General features: G+C 32.2%; 1 protein-coding gene across 2 annotated transcripts in view; it reads right to left on the reverse strand.

Moving 5' to 3' along the window:
* LOC113549698 (mitochondrial distribution and morphology protein 34-like) overlaps window positions 1-21,474 on the reverse strand; it is a 71,169-nt gene that overhangs the window by 2,617 nt on the left and 47,078 nt on the right. For both annotated transcript variants that reach the window (XM_026951113.1, XM_026951111.1), the window contains 3 exons: window positions 16,595-16,709; window positions 10,316-10,350; window positions 3,732-4,645 (listed from right to left, as the gene is read on the reverse strand). In XM_026951113.1, coding sequence (XP_026806914.1) covers window positions 3,855-4,645; window positions 10,316-10,350; window positions 16,595-16,709 — 941 coding nt within the window. In that variant the 3' untranslated portion in view covers window positions 3,732-3,854. The remainder of the gene's footprint in view (window positions 1-3,731; window positions 4,646-10,315; window positions 10,351-16,594; window positions 16,710-21,474) is intronic.

The following is a 21,474-nucleotide window of genomic DNA, read 5'->3' on the forward strand; positions in this document are numbered from 1 at the left end:
TTCTTGATAGAGTTTTCGACAAGATATACTTAATATATAACTGACGCATTTAGATCATAGATGAGTTATTGAATTGGTGAATGGTGGCGACTGGTTTCTAAGGTATCCCTATGTATTTAAAATATTCATATTTTTGCTGTTAACTGTATCGGCTAACAATGCTTAATATTATACGACTAATCGCTGTCAGCGGTTACCACTGAAGTTAATATTTCAACTTTTTATTTTTAGCACTTGATTATTGTTCAAATTGTATTTACAATAAACAACTATGTAAATATAATACGCGTTAGGCCGGAGATATACACAGCGTTTTCCGTCACTAGCTTAGCACATCCTAAATTAAATCAATGTAAATTAGAAGTTCACATATTTATTATTTCGGCGTTCGTCGCAAAAATATAAGCTGGTCATTTTTTCCACTGTGGATGAAAGTTCCGCGTGTAGCTATTCTAATATAAAGCAACGAATTTTTATTTTAAATACCGCGGAATACGTGGCGTACGTAACGCTGTGGGAAACCTTGTGCCCCGGTCTTACGCCTTGATAACATTATTAAGTACTTAGCTAATTGAAATTCTATAAAATATATATAAACGATAGTCGCTATAGTGTGCATTGTTATATATTTTCTTAAACCACCCCAAAAAGATCAAATTTTGATAGAAAAAAGACCCCGCAAACAATGCTAACGTTTGCTGCAGGCTTCGGCGACCCCCACGCTTTTTTTTAATTGACACTATTATAATAACACTATAATGTAATATTTAATGTATAATATTTTGGACGGCGTTCAATTGAAAAATGTGCTTAGGTAATATGCGGGCGACCAAAAAGCATCCAAAACGCTCGACGATAATTTATATAATGAGTGTGTGTCACGTGTGTGCTGCAAGTACTTGATACCATTTAAATTAATATCATATTACTCCGGTCGAACGGTAACTGTTCTAGCAGGACCCGTCGAAGGGAGTATTCGCGATGTGGTCCAATAAACATTAGATCCGCGCGACCCCTTTTTAAATAATTTAATTTTTATACTTATTTCTGTTTTTATAATTTAATTTGTTCATACATTATTGCAAACTTCATATTGCTCAGCTGTCATTAATTATATAATGCATGTAATTTTATACACAAGCGTATATTATTTTAATAATTTATATACCAATACAATTTTTTCATGTGTTTAGAGTCATAATTTAATTTGTTCGTGAAAGGTGTAAAACGTTAAAAATATTTAAAAGCTTATAAAAAATAATTGAAATGGTACCTAAACCTGTCTGAACTGGATCGCGACAAAATTGCAATAGAACATATAAGTATATGTGTATATTGTAAGCATTTATTTTATAGTCTTTTCAATTTGACTTTATCACAAAACACGTAGATAACTTTTATTTTTTTCCCAATCGATACGCAATTTATGTTATTGAGTTTTGTCATTCTATTATGTGTTTTTAGTTATTTTTCTTAGAAATACACCACAAGGTACAAAATAATATATTTTTTCACTTCAGTCATATTTTCGGTATACGTAGTAAAGATCGAAATTCAAAGATTTTTTTTATAAATATATATTGCGTTCATATAAAATAAAACATCATGATTATGTATTTCACATTTTTATTTTCAAATAACATGTTTAGGTAGGTATTCCATAAAAACTGTTATGTTTCTCACAAGTCACAATCTATTATATATCATCAACGCAATCATAATAACTCATTATTATAATTCGAATCTAATCAATAAAAGTCTCATTTAATAACCATGAACGAAATCAGATTGTAATATAACTGAATAAAAATGTTAAAACCATAGTAGGTATTAGGATATAAAGAATTTTTAAATATTTTAAATAAAAGTTGTATGTGTTAAATATAGGTATATACATATCAATAACCATTACATTACAACTGTGGAACTTAATTTCTTATTTGGACTTTGGATTTATGCTATTCGATCCAAAATATGACGTTCAGAATTCCATATATTCTGACACGAAATATACAAGAACTGGGAAAGATAAATTCGGTTTTAAGTATAAATTTGTATACTGCAATCAAAATGATAAATATTATTATTATCATTTTTCTACCACATTTATATAGTTAAATACTATAAGTGCCTACTAATAAACTTCTCAAAAGCCATATGTATAGAATATTTTTTTAAAACAACTTAGTTTATATTTTATGTGTACAACTTATAATGACGATAACGTTTATAGATAGGTAATCAGCAATTTACCAGTATAAGTATGATCTTACATATAAAATTATTTGAATAATATTACAGATGTTATTATTCACAAAATAAAGATCAGTACTTATCTGAAATTTAAATTAGTATTTATAAAATATAGTTGTATTTTTTTAAATTTCCAAAAAGGTTTTGTAAAATTTTCAAATAAACAAATAAAGTGATAAATTTAACCATTTTTTGAGAGCACATTCTATTATAACCCATCCAACTCCTGTATTTCACTATAGTTTTCATTATATTAATACAACTATAGTATTATAATATCGCAATCAATGATTAATGTTATTCTATGAGGTAATCCAACGGACCTTTATGTCTATACTACATGGGGGACCACGAACCGTATCGTGTGTAACACGCATATGTGGAAAGTAATAAAACGTCTAAAGTTTTTTTCATTTTTGTAAACATAATAAGCAACCGCCGAGGTCTTACATATTATAGTAGGAAGGTATTATCAATCGCAGTCGTTATCTATCCCGCTCATACTCCGGTTGTATAACGTCAATGTTTGTCCCGATTAATCCTTTCAAACAAAAACCACGTATGGAATTTATACATACCTATATATTATGTAGATTATATTTTATAGGTACACCTCTAATGTATACACACACGCAATCAATTCTCTCGTCGTAGCCCCCGTCACTATTCAGTACATTATAATAGCACATATAAGGGCGTACAAAATATTTTAATATTGTGTAGTTTTTTTTTTCAATTTTCACGTTTCGGAGCCGATTATGTATTTACGGTTAGAAAAAAAAAAAGTCGTAGGTCGAAAATTCCCGTTTGCCCCCCTGCAAGTGTTTGTTTTTTTCCATACTCAGATAACGATATTTATACAGAAAAAAATAGACGTTTACGGCCCGAGATGCGTGGAATGGATAACGCGTCCTAAACGATTATGATTATTTTTTTTAATTTAAAACTTCCAAAGGTAGAAAAAAAACATAAAGCAGGTGACCTTTGTACAAGCATTTTTTCGTATAGCAGGCGGTGTACCGAACCCAACATAGTATAAAATATAACAAATTAAAAAAGCTCACTCTGAGAGTTTGAGTAAAACGTTAAATAGTATTTGTTAACCACTATGCGTGTCGGTACCTATTTTTCACTATTGGCAAATATGTATATTGACTGAATAGAACCGATACTTACAAAATGTTAATAAAAATACAATCGTAACTATTAACTATTAATGGCTGGTAACTAACAAACGAACAAAGACAACGTATCTACACGTCAAGGGGCCTTTAAAACTTATTTTTGGATACTTATTATAATATATAGTCACCTACGCGAGAGTGGAACTTAAATATTTCTAGGTGGCGCGTCGTACAGTCTGCAGCACATAAGTACCGATTATATACAATACACGACTTAACCGACGATAATTATATAAATACACAAAGTATTTACGAATATTGTAATATTATTATGTGTTTGACGAAACAACTCACCTATTTGAATATTTCACGATACACGCGCGAGACCGTCGGCACCGGTGGTGCGGCGGCGTGCGATCGTCGTCGTCGGCTGCGGCGACGGCGGCGATTCGCGGGCGGCGCGTGTCGGGCGTAATATCAGACGTAGTCGGACGGCAGCGAGTTCTGCCGCTGATGGTTGTGATGGTTGTGGTAAGGGTCGATTGGCTCGTACATGTCCGAGTAATAGGCGCTGCTGTGCTGGTCGAACGCGTAACCGGCGTTGTGGTAAGCGGGCGTCGGCACCCGGTCCAGCTCGGTGTACAGCACGTCGTCGGCCGCCGAGGACAGGGACAGCGACGGCGGCGACATGTTGTGCGGCCCGTCGTCTTGGCCGCCGCCGATGACGGACGCGTACACCACCACCGGTATGGCGGCAGCCGCTTCTTCGACCGTGTAATGGTTGGCCCGGACGGCGTTCTGATTGGACGGCACGGCGTCCGGTGGCAGCACGGCGCCGCGTTTCCGCCGGAACCACCGGAACCAATCGCCCGGGTTCACGGACAGCTGATGACCGACGCCGCCACCGCCGCCGCCGCCGACACCGCTGTCGTCGCCCCCGCCGATCAGGCTCCCGATGCCACCACCGCCGACTCCCCCGCCCCCGCCACCGCCACCGCCGACGCCGTTACGAGCACCGCCGCCCGACGGCCGTCCCGGTCCGTTGTGTTTGATGGACGACGTGCCGTCCGGGCCGCCGGACCGCCGGACGATCGGACCGGCGCGACGGTTGTTCAGGTTGTTCAGATGGTTCAAGTGGTTCAGGTGGTTCAGGTGGTGGTGGTCCCCCGCCGCTATCTGGGCGATCTGCCGCTGGTGGTGGTGCAATTGCTGATGGTGGTGATGGTGGTGAACTCGGTCCGTGGGCGGATCGAACGACACCAAACACTCTGCGCACACAACAAAAAAACAACATATAATTATTATACGTATGTAATAGGTACACCCGATGTTACTATTGGATAACAGGCCAAACATTATGATACACCAGCGAGGCTCAAACAAATGCATTTACGACCTAAATAAAATAACACTCGTACTATCATAAAAATGTAGTCGTTTACTCGTTTTTGTTCGCGCGACGATGAAACTAATTGTCTATATAGATATGAAAAAGTAATAACGCAAAAATCATAGAGTTTTATTAATTTTAGTTGCATAATATTTTAATATTTGTCAAAAAGCAAGTAACTACACAATACAGCCACGCCTAACTACCTAACATGTTTTATACCTACGAAATTATTCATACAGAGTTAACCCCCTCCCCTATACATCCCAGTGCATAGCCCCGCGACCTGCAAATTAACATTTTATCATGTTTTTATATTCAACAAAAATGCGTTACGAGTCTTGTTTTACGATTACGTTTGTTTCGTTTTTACGGTAGTGTTTATGCTCGTATTTTTCCTTTTACAACATACTATATATAATATATATATTATATATAAGCAATGTATATACTTTGTACGCAAATACGCATATATATATATATAGGTACCGTTGCAACGTCATATGCAGTCGTACAGGTATTACGATCGTATAATATTGTGATATCGTTTTATATTTATGATGTCTTCAATTTTTAATCTTCTCCGTTTTGTCAAATATATGCATTATGCACACGTGAAATACGCGTATTATTAGTACATTATATTATATATGGCAGTGTTCGAAATGTCGGCCGTGCGTCATTTTATTTGCTCACAAAAAATATTTATTAAAATAATATATTTTATATAGAGTTTACTTTCGAGTATTTTTTTCAAAAAATAATGTTCGCACATTCAAATGTATATCACAATAGTAACGATTATTACATTTTTATTGCGCGCGCGTCGTATATATACGCCGTCCTAATAAAACAAAAGCGAATAAATGCGAATACATATTATAGCTAACAACTGCAATCAACAAGTTAACACACGAATATTTAATATTGGAAAAGAACCAATATTCAAATAATCTTTAAGTACTTAAATAATAAATTCGATATGTTTTATTAAGAGACTGGTTAAGTCTTAATTCATTTAAAGTAGAATGATTATATTATTCCCATCAAAACACGTTTTTATTTCTAACGCGATGTTATTTACACACAAAATTACTTTTCTTTTACGGTCGTAATATTTAATGAGGTGTAAATTAAAATATTTCCAAAACAGAAAAAAAAATGATTTATACTCGTTTATAATTAATTATTTAATGAAATAATGAAATAATACTTACGTACCTATATAGTAAATGTATTAACAACGAATTAATTAAAATATGTCAATATTATTACACATTCATTAGGTATTATCCGTAGACATTTTATAAATAAATTATTATTATAGATAGGTTTTTATACGTTGAAAAAAATTCTTTTAAATTTGTAGAGTAAATGATTATAGGGAAACACTTGCATTACCTATATAATACCTATAAATGTGTGAATAAATAATTAAAATATAATGTACTGTAGCGCGTTTTACGTATAAGTTATTTGTTGAGTTAATGAAAAAGCTTTTCATATTACTAATATATTTTCGAGTAAATACATAATACATTATTATAGTTAAAGGTTATAGTTCCGTACACACGAACCGTGAAGTCGTTACAATATATAATAACGACCTGGTCGTAAGTGATAGTACTCGGTAGTCGGTTATATACCATAGCTTATATTATAATATTGTATTAGGCGTACGGTATACGGTATACGGTATACCTTATTACTTATTAGATGGAATTTTGTTATAAATATCGTTATGAACTATAAATAGTTACATTGTATGGGTTATGAATTACAGGCATACATGATATCAAAACTACGATAGTAGAAAAATCAAGTCGATATAGTTTATATACCGTGAAAAGTTGTTAGCGTTCCAAATTTTGATCGAATAAATCCCTAGTTTTTTGGCTTTAGTTTAATACACACAGTAATTTTGAAATATATTAATATTAGACGACCGAAAGTTTACGACCGTAATATTTTACACGCGTATATAATAATGTAGACGTTGTAACATCATATACCATCGTATGCACGGCAGTATGTATAGGGAAACGGAAATTGTTTTCGTGATATTGTTATCCGGACGGACGCCTATAAATTATAATACATATATACAAATACAACTATATAAAAGGTGAATCTTTCAGCAGTTGACACTATAACACTAAACAGTCTTTTTCTCGGTAATTGTTTTTACCCATCGAACATTGGAATGCTTATATGCTATAATTTATTGACTACCTACTGGTTCGTAATTCGGTTATCGACAGTATTCTGCAGCTTTGAAATAATTGAAAATTTAGAATGAATTTTTTTCGTTAAAAAAAAAAAAAATAAAAAAACCTAAAAATATGATAAAGAAAGAAAAAATTGTTTTTGAAAACACATATAAACTTGCCAAGAAAATTATGGTTTGGTCGTTTGGTGATGAAAGAATCATTCTGTATAAGAAGATAAATAAAATTCGTGTTATAACAATGCACATTGGTATATATTATTATACAGGTATAATACAGGTGTATTATAGCTACCTATACGTATATACGCAAACGGAAAGACTGTCGTCTGTATTGTAAAAAGGAAAAACGTATATTATATAGGCAGCAGCGGCAGAAGTGCGCCTTGGAAACGTCCGTCTGACGTCCGATTGAGAACATAAATTTAGAATGAGCGAAAAAAAGGAAACGGATCGAGTGTACACAGAATATATATATTGTCCATTATTATCTCTCCATCGCGGCGATACGCGCAGCAGCTAGCCTAACGTATTAATTTATACTCGAGTTGGTATTGTTCTGTCAGCGGACTAAATAAAAAATGTGTTTGGGATACCTATATACCTACACACTCGCATACAAATATATATATTATATATTATATACACATATAAATTGTATATATGCTCATTTCCACAACTGCTGCTGCACATGACGTATACCTATATGTACCATATAAGTATTATAAGTATATACATTATATATACATATATACTTGCCTATACGACACGACGTCTGTGCGCCGCCGAGCCGGTATAGATATATATTGTAATATTATTATATATTTTAACCGGGTGGACGCGTTCCAGTGTTGTCGCCACCGACTCTGCCCAGTTATACGCGCGTATATTAAAATATATCATCACGCGACCTCGTTATACATAATATTATATATATTATATATGATAATGATAATATTATTATAATGTGCGAGCGCGTTCCAAACGTATACACACATAATATATGTATTTGTTAAATGACGTGCGTGATATTTAACTCGCAGCGATAGATCATATTATAATAATACTTAATAAACGTATATCCGTATAGAGGTACGCACAACTCGGCCACGTATATGTATATTATACATATTATAATATAGTGTGCGCGACGCGAGTTCAATTCTTCAAAATTTTCTCACACGACCTATCGGCGCGGAGAACAGATATTATAATATACGACTAGGAAGAGCATATACGAGTGTATATATATATATAATGTTTTACGCATCGGACAAAAGTTTTATGCGTCTGCCGCCGCCGCCGCCGCCGCCGCAGCCACCACCGCCACCGAACAGAGTATAAATTATACCGCAGCGTATGTATATAATACTACCTTTATATACTCTTACATAGGTACCTATCGTTATTTAATATTTATTATTATATTGTGTAGGTATAGTGGATACATGTGCGTTCATACCGCGATAATGTACATAATATATAATATAATATACACGAAACGTAAACGAAATAATTCTGATAATTTTTTTCTCCCTTTACCCCGCATCACGATGTGTTATTATAACACGTGATGGCGTGTTGATCCCAAACGTGTTTTTTTATTTCGTTTCTACTCGCCAGCGCGCGCGTTGCATAACATCACACGCTAACACAATAGTTTTTTTTTTTACATAATATATTATATTATTATTATAGCTGGAAATCGTAAAAATGTACTACATAAAACCTTGTTTGGGTTAGTTAAAATTTGACGATCGCGTATAATATAAGTGTATTAGTTTCCTCTTTTTTGCTGTTGTTGTTGTTTGTTGTTTTATAGCCAATATAATTGTATATTCTGCAGTTTGTTTGAGTCTGCTGAGGCGCTGAATATAAAATAAATAAAAGTTTCTACCTGTGTATATATATATATTATTATACCTATTGTATTTTATATTTCATTATAGGTACATCAAACTATATATATACACTACGACAACATCTTTTTAGGTACAGTTTACGCGTTTTTTACCATATCGACACGTCTTATGTCATATTATATACATTTTAAATACGTACTAATACTTACTAACCTAACCTAACCTACTATACTTTTACACGTACCGACGATATTTTAGATTTTGTGTTGAAAACGATTTTTGAGAACTATTATACAGAGGTAATGTGTTATGAACTCGAATCGTTGTTATTATTTTGTTTGCGAGCTTATGTGCTCGCTGAGGTTATACAAACACACTATATATTATACAACGCACTGCGCCACACTACATGTACATCATGGAATTTTTACCTCGCAGATGGAGTAAATTAAAGAAAAAAACGCAGTGTCAATAATAAAAACCATAATTCCACCAGATGTTCCCTCCCATCGTGTGTATATATTCTGGGAAAAAAAAATATATAAGACGACCCCACATTTTCCTCGAACGGCGGGCGGCGTCGCGGCGAACAGCGTTCAAAGGATATAATACCGTGTCGACCGTGTTATAACTTCTAATTAAAACATCTAACACGATATACCAACCGAGTACGGTTATATAGTATTTTTATTTATTCGGGATTTATAAACTACTTATAAAGACTTTTCAAAGAGGTAGTCACAGGGTAAGATTTAATGCTATACTGGTATTAAAAAATAAATATTTACCTACTCGCGAATTCTCAAATTATTATTTTATAGTAACATTTATCTCAAAGAGAAAACTGAAAAACTATTTATAAAGGTAAATTTATCCTGTTGCGATTATGGCCCGGCTATAGCAATTTTAAAATACATAGAAGGCGTACAAATTCCATTTTTTACTATATATCCGGTTAGGTTATACTACGCGATTACTTGGAAAAATCCCAGTATAATTTCGCGTATATACAAAAATTTTCACCGCCACGTTCAGTTACATCAAACGATTTGTTTTAAACGCTTTTATTAATTTAAAATATTATGCATATAATAATATGTAATTTTTAAATTATTATAGTATTCAGCCGTAACCTATATAAAAATGGGAATTTTTTAATTTTCTTATTAATAATCATGTATTATATTATTATATTATTTAGTTCGTTTTTGTGTCGTATTAATTCTGCTGTGCGCAGTTTATTAAGTTCTAATATAAAAATAAATAAACAGGTTAAGTAAAAAATTAAGCAGGTGGAATTAAACTCAAAATAAATTTCAAAGAAAATTCGAACGGGTTCGCTCGCGTGAGCAGGTATACGTATACAAACGAGTTGGAAACGACATTAATATTATTATTGTATTATAAATATATTATATATAAATGATATACACTTAATATTATTAGGAGTCTAACTCACCTGGCCGAGATGGTGCTGTGCGTCCGGAAAGCCGTCTGAAACAAAAAAATAAAATCGTATTATTTCTAAGATATCTATTATATACACAAGTACTTTTTGACAAACACACGCACTATAAATATAAGGCATAATATAACATAATTTTACGTTTATCGTCAAATTATACGAACACGAGACAAACGGTGATGAAGATTTTGTTTTTGCGTGGGAGGCGAACCTCAGATTTGCGATCGCAATCGCGTATTTAACGTGTCGGTTTCACATAGGTATAATATTTATGTATGTAACATTAGTAAGAGTTTTATTACAGCAGCGTTTTACGGAGGAGGATGCATCGCAATCGTTGCCTGTATATCGTGTATATTGTATACACCAATATTATAATAGTATAGATCATTCGACGACGGATTTATTATGTCTTAAGCCCGATGGGTTAACGTCGTTTTAATTGGTCGTGTGTGCACGTGTGTGTTAGATCTCGACGAATGATTTAATATATCTGGTCTGTACCAGTATCTGGCCAGTCTTTTAAAAACCCATTTCTGCTGTATATTATAATAATATATGCATTCATTCAGTGAAACGCCGACGACGGTCCCGCATCATTATAAAAACATTACCGTTCGTCATCAGTCGGAAAGCAATTATTGTTATTATTATTATTAAAAGCGTCCGGCAAGCTGCAGCAATCGTTTTTTTTTTGTAATTTCGTTCGGTCACGTCAAGATTTTTCCAGGAAGGTATATTCATTGCCTTTGACGTTTTCCACCAGTTTTATAAAAATTTTCTTGGAAAGTCGATTTTCCCCAAACGAACTTTTTCATATGGTCGTGTTATATGATATATTATATTTGTCATCTAAGCCACGACTACATCTCGCCGCCTAACCTAACGATAAACGTTGGTGTTTTTATTACGATGTTTCAGTGTTTCACAAAAAGAAATAATTAGCCAAGTCTGCAAGCGACTATAATTTATAAGTTATATTAGTTATAATACTGCTCTTATATGTATAACAGACGTATCGTGACATTTTTATTCGAAACAACTGCAGCAGCAATGTACGCCGCGAACACCGCACTACTCCACGCGTTAAAATCGCGACGAATTGTTATAAATATGTTTATACAGAGCTCGCGATAAGTGTAAAACGCGCGAAATTTTATTTTTACTGCAAAAGTTTATGTACTAAATCCTCTAATACGCGCGCGCGTTTATTTTTTACAAGACGTCTGGTAGAGTTTAATTAATGCCTGGGCGGTAGAGTTGACGTTTTACCTCCATAAAATTTGATAAACGTTAAAAACATAATCTTGCACCGGTATATTAAAATGATATAACGCGCGTCGGGAGAGTAAAAAAAAAAGAACATTGCAGAATGCGACAGACAACTATCAGCTATAGGTACGTAGTAGCTTAACTATATAATAAATGTACATTTCTGTAGGGTATGACAACATGACTTTTTTTATGTGGTCCGAACTGCGCGGTTCATCATTTTGTAGTCTTCGTTAAAAATTTTTATATTGTATATTTAAAAACCCGAAGCTTGTTCCATCGTAATAAAAAATATAAACGAACTTGAAAAGAAAAAAGCAATAACCTCTAGGGTCTCGCTATCATAAATGATTATATTTATTTTAGAAACGACAAAAAGTTAATATTTTTTATATTTTAATTCTATCAGGTATTCAGGTCAATTTATATGCGTATAGATAATACTGTATAATATGTGTATTATAATAATAATTAATAATAAATTATTAGTTTTCAAATTATTTTAGCACAATATTTTAAATGCTTATGTGTCGGGTATCAAGAAGATTTAACAGCTAATTAAAATGTAATGCATCCCTCCTACATCACGAATCACTTGTATTACACTATATATTTTATGTTTACACCTGCGAACGTTAAAAGATTTAAGGACCTGCAGTTAAACTCGGCATTAGTAAATATTTGTTTATGACTTTGCGCATTAAACGATATATTTAATGATATCAAATAACGTTGTTATACTCGTATAATTATTATTTTTTTAAATTTATTAAATTTATTTTACTGAACGGCATTTGGCAGTTACTGCTTCAGCTACAACGTGTATTATGTATGAATTAACATTTTGTTGTTTTGAAATGTTTAATAAAACGGAAAAATATTTACATATTATAATCCCGTGTGTGTTTGGACTTAAAATATTGTTCACTCAGCCAATGAGGCATTAACCACGAAGGAGCTTGATACATGTTTTGTATCTGACGTGCACATATGCCATTTGGCACAACAATGCGAAGGATTTTTTTCGCGATAAACCTTGATTTTTTTTTTTATTCTCAACCACCCATGAAGTCGGTATTTTTGTGACCTTCGTTTTTGATTTTATATATGATTTGCCCGACCGCGTATTTCTTGTATATATAGGTTGTTTTTAATTCTCATGCGCGCTAATCATTTTCAAAACTATTTGTATACCTAGCCATTATAAGACCGGACCATCATATATCGATATACTTATACGGACTGTTGTGTATCGAGACTCGGGAATGAAGTTTTGTATAAGTATAAAGGTATACCTCCTAGCATAATAGGTATAAACTGACAACGGTATATATTGGCCCTTTAGATAAATACATTTTTGTAGTTTTATCCTTTATAAATTATAGGACGTACGTACGAATAAATTTTATCGCTAATGGTTTGCTACAATGTCGTAAAAAACATTATTGACATTTCCAACATCGTTTTTCCTCGAGGGCCAACGCTACTATACGCGCGTGGGCTTTTCTCACATGCACTCAATATATAATATATACTAAGGATGTTTTTGAACTTTTCTTTCTGTAGTCGGTATTAGGTATATGCATTATATTTTATACAGATCGCTGCAACAAGTTTTTATTCATTTTCTAATACATTGTTGTAAGTAAATTATCATCAACGATCCGTATATATCTATTATTTTTAAAGGTTTTTTCGACTATTTACATTTTTGATTTGATTTCATTAAATTTCATATTATTTTGTATACTTATTTTCACTGATTTGTCATTATTTTCCGATTTTCGTTATGCAATATACGAACCTATAATAGGATGACGTATATAATAAACAAAGTTAGAATTTTTAACACTGTAATGCATTAAATAAAAGAAACAAAAAGCCTATAAAAAATAAGACATTACATTTTTTATTTTTCGAATTTATATAATACTACGAAATTTCGAAATACGAATATAATATATGTATACAATCCATAATTACCAAAGTTAAATTTCGTTAAGAAATGCTTCTGTTTAATTATATGGTGTAAAAAGATTAATATGTATAAAGCACTTGTATACAATAGTATATATACTTAAATATTGAGATCATTAATTTAGAAAATATATCAAAAAGATAAGCTAACTTAGCTAACTATATATTTAATGTTTAAAAAAATAACCAAGTTAATGATTTTTATCTTTCAAAATCTGAGCTCATTTAAAATTGCTGAAGATGAATTAAATAATGCTGTAGTGATGGAGATCTTGTTTGAAAAAATGTGTCAAATATGTTTGTATATGTTAATTTTAACACGAGTATGATGGATCGTTGAACACATACATTCTATAATAATATAAGCACACAATTTACTTCACCTGGTGCACCATGTACAACTGACGTAACACCGATTAAAAAACCTCCGGATGTGTGATGCGTCGTGCGCGTAATTAGTTATATTTCAAATTTATATTTAGAAGTATTTTCTCCGAATTTTCTATATAAACCGTATGTTTTTATCGTTCATCCAAAAAATGATTATCGTGACGATATAGTTATACAAAAAACTAGTTATTTAATGTTTGGCAACCATGAAAAATTCGTTGCCCATCTCCGAGTTGAGAATTGCTGATATAAAATATTTATAATAGATCACTAGCTCGATCACATACTCGTAATAAATGCCTAATTAATTATTTCGTCTTATATATAAGTTATTATGTAAAATCGAATGATTATAGGTAAGTACATCGCAAATGTCGTTGAATTTCACTCCTGTACTCTGTACAATATATCATATATACATTCATTAAAGCATTATAACGTATTATACACGTGTGTGCGTAAATAAATGAAAAAAAAATGTATGCACATGTATAGTTATACAAGCATAAATATATTTTACGGAACCAAGTCAAATTACCAAGTCAAATCTGATAATATAATAACCACGTATAATATATTGCTCATTATTATTACTATCATAATATACCTATATAGATGTTTGTACATAACGCGTATACGAATAGCCGAATATAGCCGGACGCAGATTGTAGTGTGTTGCTACAGCGGAATCGAATAGTTAAAAATCGATGGGTTCGTTATAGGAATGTATGTATGTTATATGTATAATAATATCATCATAATCTCGTTTTTCAGCCGGGATAATTACTACAAACGCGCCATACTATACATATATTATTTTTATTATTATTTATGTGCCGATCGAGTACGAAACGCGCGCGCGTACCTATATCTATATAATATATAATATAACGATTATTATTATAAAGCCCTCGAGTGAAATGTGGGCGTACCTCCGTATATCTATATAATAATATATATACGAAATAAAAAAATAAAATAATAATAATAACAAAACGGACCTGCCACCTGTTATAAACGTCGACGACGCGGTATTTTGCGCGCGCGCGCGCGTGAGTGTGTACCGCCAGTACGACGGCGATCGCATAACATATATATTAAGATGTGTATTGGTATTATTAATACGTATAATATATTCAATGTACAGCACTCTGTTTTCGAACAGAATCGATCGACTGGCGGAATATTATAAATAGATCGAAAAAAATAAAACGAACAGGTCCCGTTGCCAAGTCATTACATTATTATACCCGCGGTCGGACATGATACGATAGGTATATGTTATGAATATTATTATACCGACCGGGCGCGTGAAGGGTTTACGAGTGCGGATCGACGTGTCCTACGTGTGTCGGACGTCCGGGGCTCGTGCGCGCGTTCGAAACGATGTCGCGCGTCGTGTAATTATGCACGCGAACACGCCGCACCGCAGCGCACAATATAATATATATTTTATGCACATACAGGTGCCTACCCCGGACACGAGACGTGTAAGCTGTAAGTCTGCGCGCGCGTCCAAGTAAACGGTATAGGTAGGTATATACCGACTGTGACTACGACGTGCAGCGGTGTAAGAGCAGTGTGCATGTGCTTCATTTTATCACCACCGCGCCGGAGACCGCTCGTGTGTGCGCGCACCGGCGTAATATACGAGCATTACGCGCGTAGGCGAAATCGCATTAGCGTGCACTGACGTTTTACAATATTACGGTACTATATATATTGTACACACTACACGGGTAGGTATACGTGTGTCGCGTGTGGGCAAGCATCGCATATATATAGGTATGCACGCAATATAATCGCACGACAAACGCAAAGAGTATATAATATAAGCCCGACGATGTGTGTGTGTGTGTGGTATAGTTATATGGCAAGCAGTATACAAATATATGTATATACATGATAATATAATATATAATATTTTAATATCGTATAGTTGTATATACGCAAAACACAGTGCTGCAGCGGTGTATATGGAGAGAAAAAAATTTCGCCAATACATTTTATGTTTATTATTATTATAATTTCATACATATACACCTATATATAATATATTGTTGTATATTATTATACACAGTGCTGCAGTCGCGCGTGCATATAATGCGTGTGCGTACCTATTATATAAATTCGATCGTAAAAAGGCTTGTAATGATTATTATTGTCACCGAGCGGTCGTATATTATCTCTATGGCTTTACGTGTATATATATTATATACATATAGGTACCTACCTACATGTAATATTATGTACACGCACATAATAATATTACAAAATCGTTATTATTATCGATGTATATTTTAGCTCGGCGATTATATTTATAAAACGCTGACACCGTCGTAAAAATATAAAAGTCTGCTCGTAAACCATCCGCTTTACACACCATCATAATATGATCGTACCTATACGTCGTCCGTCATCGTAATAATATATATTATATGCCTGATACGACGTGATGGCATAATATGATGGCGGTAGTGATGATGCACGCGGAGGAAACAATATACGAGGAACGCGCGTTGACAAAAATCAAATAAAAACCCAACAATAAAAAAAAAAATCCCCTATTATGATGTATAATAATAATAATAATAATAATAGATAGGTATAAACATGCAGTAGACGGAAACTTACAGTTTTAGGTGTAGGAAGACGACCATGAAGAGGGCGCCGATGGCGGCGGACAGCAACGACACTAGGACCAATATCATGGGCCACGTCACCTCGGCAATGGGAACTGTCAACATACCTGTCAAAACACGACAATGATGGTTATATATTTTTTTTATTTTATACACGTGTCGTAATATAATAACATAATAATCACGCTATTATTTATTGGATTATAAATTGTAGGTACGAAACAAATACACAATATATATTATAAAGTTGACCGAATACTATACATATAGTAGTACGCGATCTATTATATGACGGTGGCGTGATATATACATAGTACATACATAATATAATAAAATATAATATAAAAGATACACAATAAAATATATATATATATATATATAATATCGCGGATAATGTTTGATAACCACCACCGCGAAGTCTGGCGGGCGGGGTGCGACGATAATAATATTATACCTACATACAGCCGTACCTAATATGCGCGCGATGATGTCTCGATTATTATACGGAGTAACGTCTTCATTTTGGATTTTTTTCACAATAACTAATAACACCGTAATATATAATACAACAATACTATACCTATATAGTATAATATCATTGTCACACCTCTGCTGCCGCGCCGTGGGAACGAGACTGTGAAAAATGTGTAATTTTGTTTTGGTCGGCATTTTATTATTATTATTTATCACATCAACGCCGCCGTCGCACCCGCATCTGATTCGAGTGGCGCGTATCGTCTCCATCGTTTTGTTTAATTTTTCTTTTTTATTTGTCATTCGACAAATCTTCCCGCTTTGTAAGATATTATTATGCTCTGCGCGTACAAAATTATACGCGTACGTACGCACCACCAAAACACTGTCGGGAAAACGCTGACGGTTTGATTGAGTTCGTATGACATGTTGTATAATATTATTATTATTACTATAGTAGTCGGGTTACAGCAATACAGCAATTGATCGCAGGCGGCGAACCTACTATTATACGACACCATCACCCCCGTGCGATACCACTACCCTGACAGGAGACACCGTTCGGGTTTCTTATGTGACGACGCATCCCAAACGAATATTTTATTTTATTGTTGACATATTATAGAGCATATAGTCATAGGTATTTTCGATCGTTTGAAAGTGTTCGATATAAGTACTTATATATACCTTCACAGATTTTACATTTAACAGCCACGCGACGGTTTTATACTCACCGCCGTACCTACATAATAAAGTGACGCGCTTATTATAATATTATTATTTTTCGATTCGATTAGAAAAAAATTATCTTTATATAAATACGGGATTTGAATCTCCGAGTCATTAAATATTTGGTCGGTTGAAAAACTGAAAAGATTTATATCCCTAAACATATATTATGTATACACTATACTTGTTTATATTAATTTTTAAATTCAATTAAAACTTGTTATACTGCAGCTGTATATATATACTTAATAACTTTGTAGTTAAGTCCGTGTATATAAACACTGCAGCAGTTGTGTTAGTGAGATTACCGCTGGTTTCGGTTTTGGGGTAAAGTTTAAGAGCTATATAAGATTTCACTTTTTTTTAAACATAGTAGAGTTGTAATGTTTACGTTTTAAATTTAAATAATACTATTTGAAAAAAATAATAATTATATTTCGTAAGACGAGCAGTAAACACTTTTTATTACATAATACGTCCATCTATAAAAAGGTGTATAAAAGTTTTTTAATTCAATAATCAAAAATAATAAACACAATTACATAGATCCTCGATGATTGTTAACTCAAAGCAAACGAAAATATAATCATTATTTATACAACGTTAAACACAATAGTTATTATAAGATAATTAGAGTTCGCAGGGATGCAAATTTTGTTACGAGATATCTCTATTTTTCATTCAGTTTAAATCGTAAAATGATATTAAATAAAAACATGCAGTGTGTTATTTACATTAACTAACAGCAGCGATTGCGTTTATACATATTATTATACGATTCAAATAATAATTTTCTAATAACATTGCATGCTCAGACTATCGTGCCTCCTATTAATTTCGCACGCAACTCTGATATACCTACACTATTAATTAACCTCACACGCAATTTGGCTGTTTTGACTTTTAATCCGTTTCTGGCGAAAGTAAATTGGTTACACCGGTTATACTGCGCCGATTGAAAGCAACGTTATAAATTTCGTATAGTAAACTATAAAATAATACACGCACAACTAGCCAATATATAGATAGCTCTCGAGTACGGCGAAATAACTAATAAGTATACATTGGTTACATGGTTGTTTATCCTCGAAAATATATGTTCAAGACACATTAAAAACTGATTACCTTTTATTCAATAAAATAATATAATAAATGTTTTAATAATTCAAAAAATACATTGGTAATAATAATCTGCAAGACCTTAAAGTTATAAGAACAATAATACTAATTTTAGAATATATACTAAAACGTATAAACCAGTAAAAAATCAGCAAATGATCTCACCGATCTACGAGAATCGCTATAAAATGGGTTCAAAATATAAAAATGTGAAATTTTTAATAAACACTTTCATATACCACACATAAAAAATAAACAAATAAGTTACTATAAATTTAAAAAAATAATTAAATTACAAAAAAAAAATTAATGTGAAAAAATACTTTAAATTAGTATTTGGCCAGGCTTTTCTTGATTTTTTTACTTTAAATACTATAATATCATATTAGCACTCACGAATTCACGATGCATATATTTATTTATCAATTACATGTGTCTTTTTAATTATATCAAATGTATATAAATGGAATTAAAATTAAAAATATAATACCTATTGGCATGTATAATATATTATTATTATTATGTTTATAGTTCAACATTTTTAAAGTCTATAAACAAATGTAGTACATTTATTTAAGAAATATAAAAATGGTTTATTAAATCTAGTATACGAAAATAACTATACAATGCATTTATATTTCTCTGTACCTATGGTAATTTAATTGTTTATCTATATTTCCGACAGAAAAATAAAAAATTTAATTTTTATCAATAGCAAGCATAAGTATTATTATTGTTTATTGCGTTATTGACATATGGAATTAAAATTATTTCGATATTATTAAGAGGTTACTCATGTCAAAAATTCAACAACGTAAAAACTAAAATGGAACTAGTAAAATTAAAATTTTGTCTGCAAGTTTATTACTAACTGAAAAATCACTAATTAACGGTTTATAATAAATGTTTTAAAAATTTGCAGATTTTAATAGCTAGGTTATTAGCAAGCGATATTACAGATTTTTAACATCACAAGTTAGTTATATTTACAATGTAATGATTATATATTATTTACAATATTAAAGTTTATTAAATAAATTATTAATTACCTTTTGACTTTGCAGATAAAATAAAAATTATTAATTATTATATTATGCCAGGTAGGTGATTTATTTTGATATTTTTAATATTCTATTAAATGTTAAAAAGAATAAAAATCGTGATTTATTTTAATTGGACCATAATATTATGTAGTTAGACTACACTTCAGTTTTTAATTATAATAACAATGAAAAAATGTCTACGCTCGAAATTGGGATACAATAGTATATTGTTTATAATATGTATATAGTTATAAAATATGTGTATACATATACATTAGACTAATTGGCAATGTAGGCATATTTTCACGCATTGAATATTTCAAGAATATAAATTATATAATTAACATATACTTTGTTTATTACTTCCGATAGGTAAGTACATTTCAGCTATAACATAACGTGTCACGAATGTGTTTTAACGAGTTAATTTGGACATAACCAGTTTTTCAAACGAACGTTTTAATTAATAAAAATTGTCTTATATAGATATCTACAATATAAGAAGTATAGTACCCAATTCTACTTCAGTTTTGTCTTGTATTTTATATTATCATTATTATTTATTAATTATAGATAGTTTATGAGATAAACAATTATATTATAATATGTATGGTATACGTATAATACACACATGCACTATTATATTACTTTATGTATTCACAAATGAAATGTACGCCAACACTGAAATCGCCATTCGAATCATTTGGTAAATTGCGTTGCGCCAAACAATAAAATATAACTGAACAACGCACACGATAATAATATAATAACATTAATTTTTAATTTATAGATAATTTATCTACAAATGTAGTCGTTTCGCTCGCGGAGGTGAGATAGTTGATGATAAGTATATGAAGATTGGCACGGAATAACAACTTGATTATAGTGTAAATCGTTTAAAAAAAAAAAAAATATATATTTATTGACCGGTATACAGTCGAAAAATAATATATGTTAATAATAATAAGACAAGCGCGCGCAATGAAAACTTGGTTGAATAAATCATGTTTTTCACAGAACCGCATCGGTCACCCGCCGCCGCCACGACCGTCGTGAACGCGTTGTAAACGTGTATATTATAATATATTTTTTTTTTCGAAATCCTATTTGCCAAAACGAATTGTACACCAGTACACCGGTATATTAACGTAGTCTGCAGCGTACATATATATTATGTAGATACTACGTGATGAGACGCCCACGCACAATCATAAATCTGAGTAACAAATTTGAACATTTGACGTGCTGGCGTGATAAAAAAAAAAAAAAATGTGAAAAAATAAGACATTGACCGACCACCGGTGACACGTGCATATTTGACATATTTTTATAAAATAAATTTTCTCAACAAATTTAATGTTCAAATAGTTTTATACATTCTTTGTTGCATGTTTTACGAATTGCGCGCGCTTATACTACGCGCTACACAAATAAATACTATATTATACACAATTACAGCGTAATATTCTTGATCTGAAGACGACTGGTGTCAGAGTGGATTTATGTG

This window comes from Rhopalosiphum maidis, chromosome 1 (genome assembly GCF_003676215.2).
Source record: "Rhopalosiphum maidis isolate BTI-1 chromosome 1, ASM367621v3, whole genome shotgun sequence".
Lineage (NCBI taxonomy): Eukaryota > Metazoa > Arthropoda > Insecta > Hemiptera > Aphididae > Rhopalosiphum > Rhopalosiphum maidis.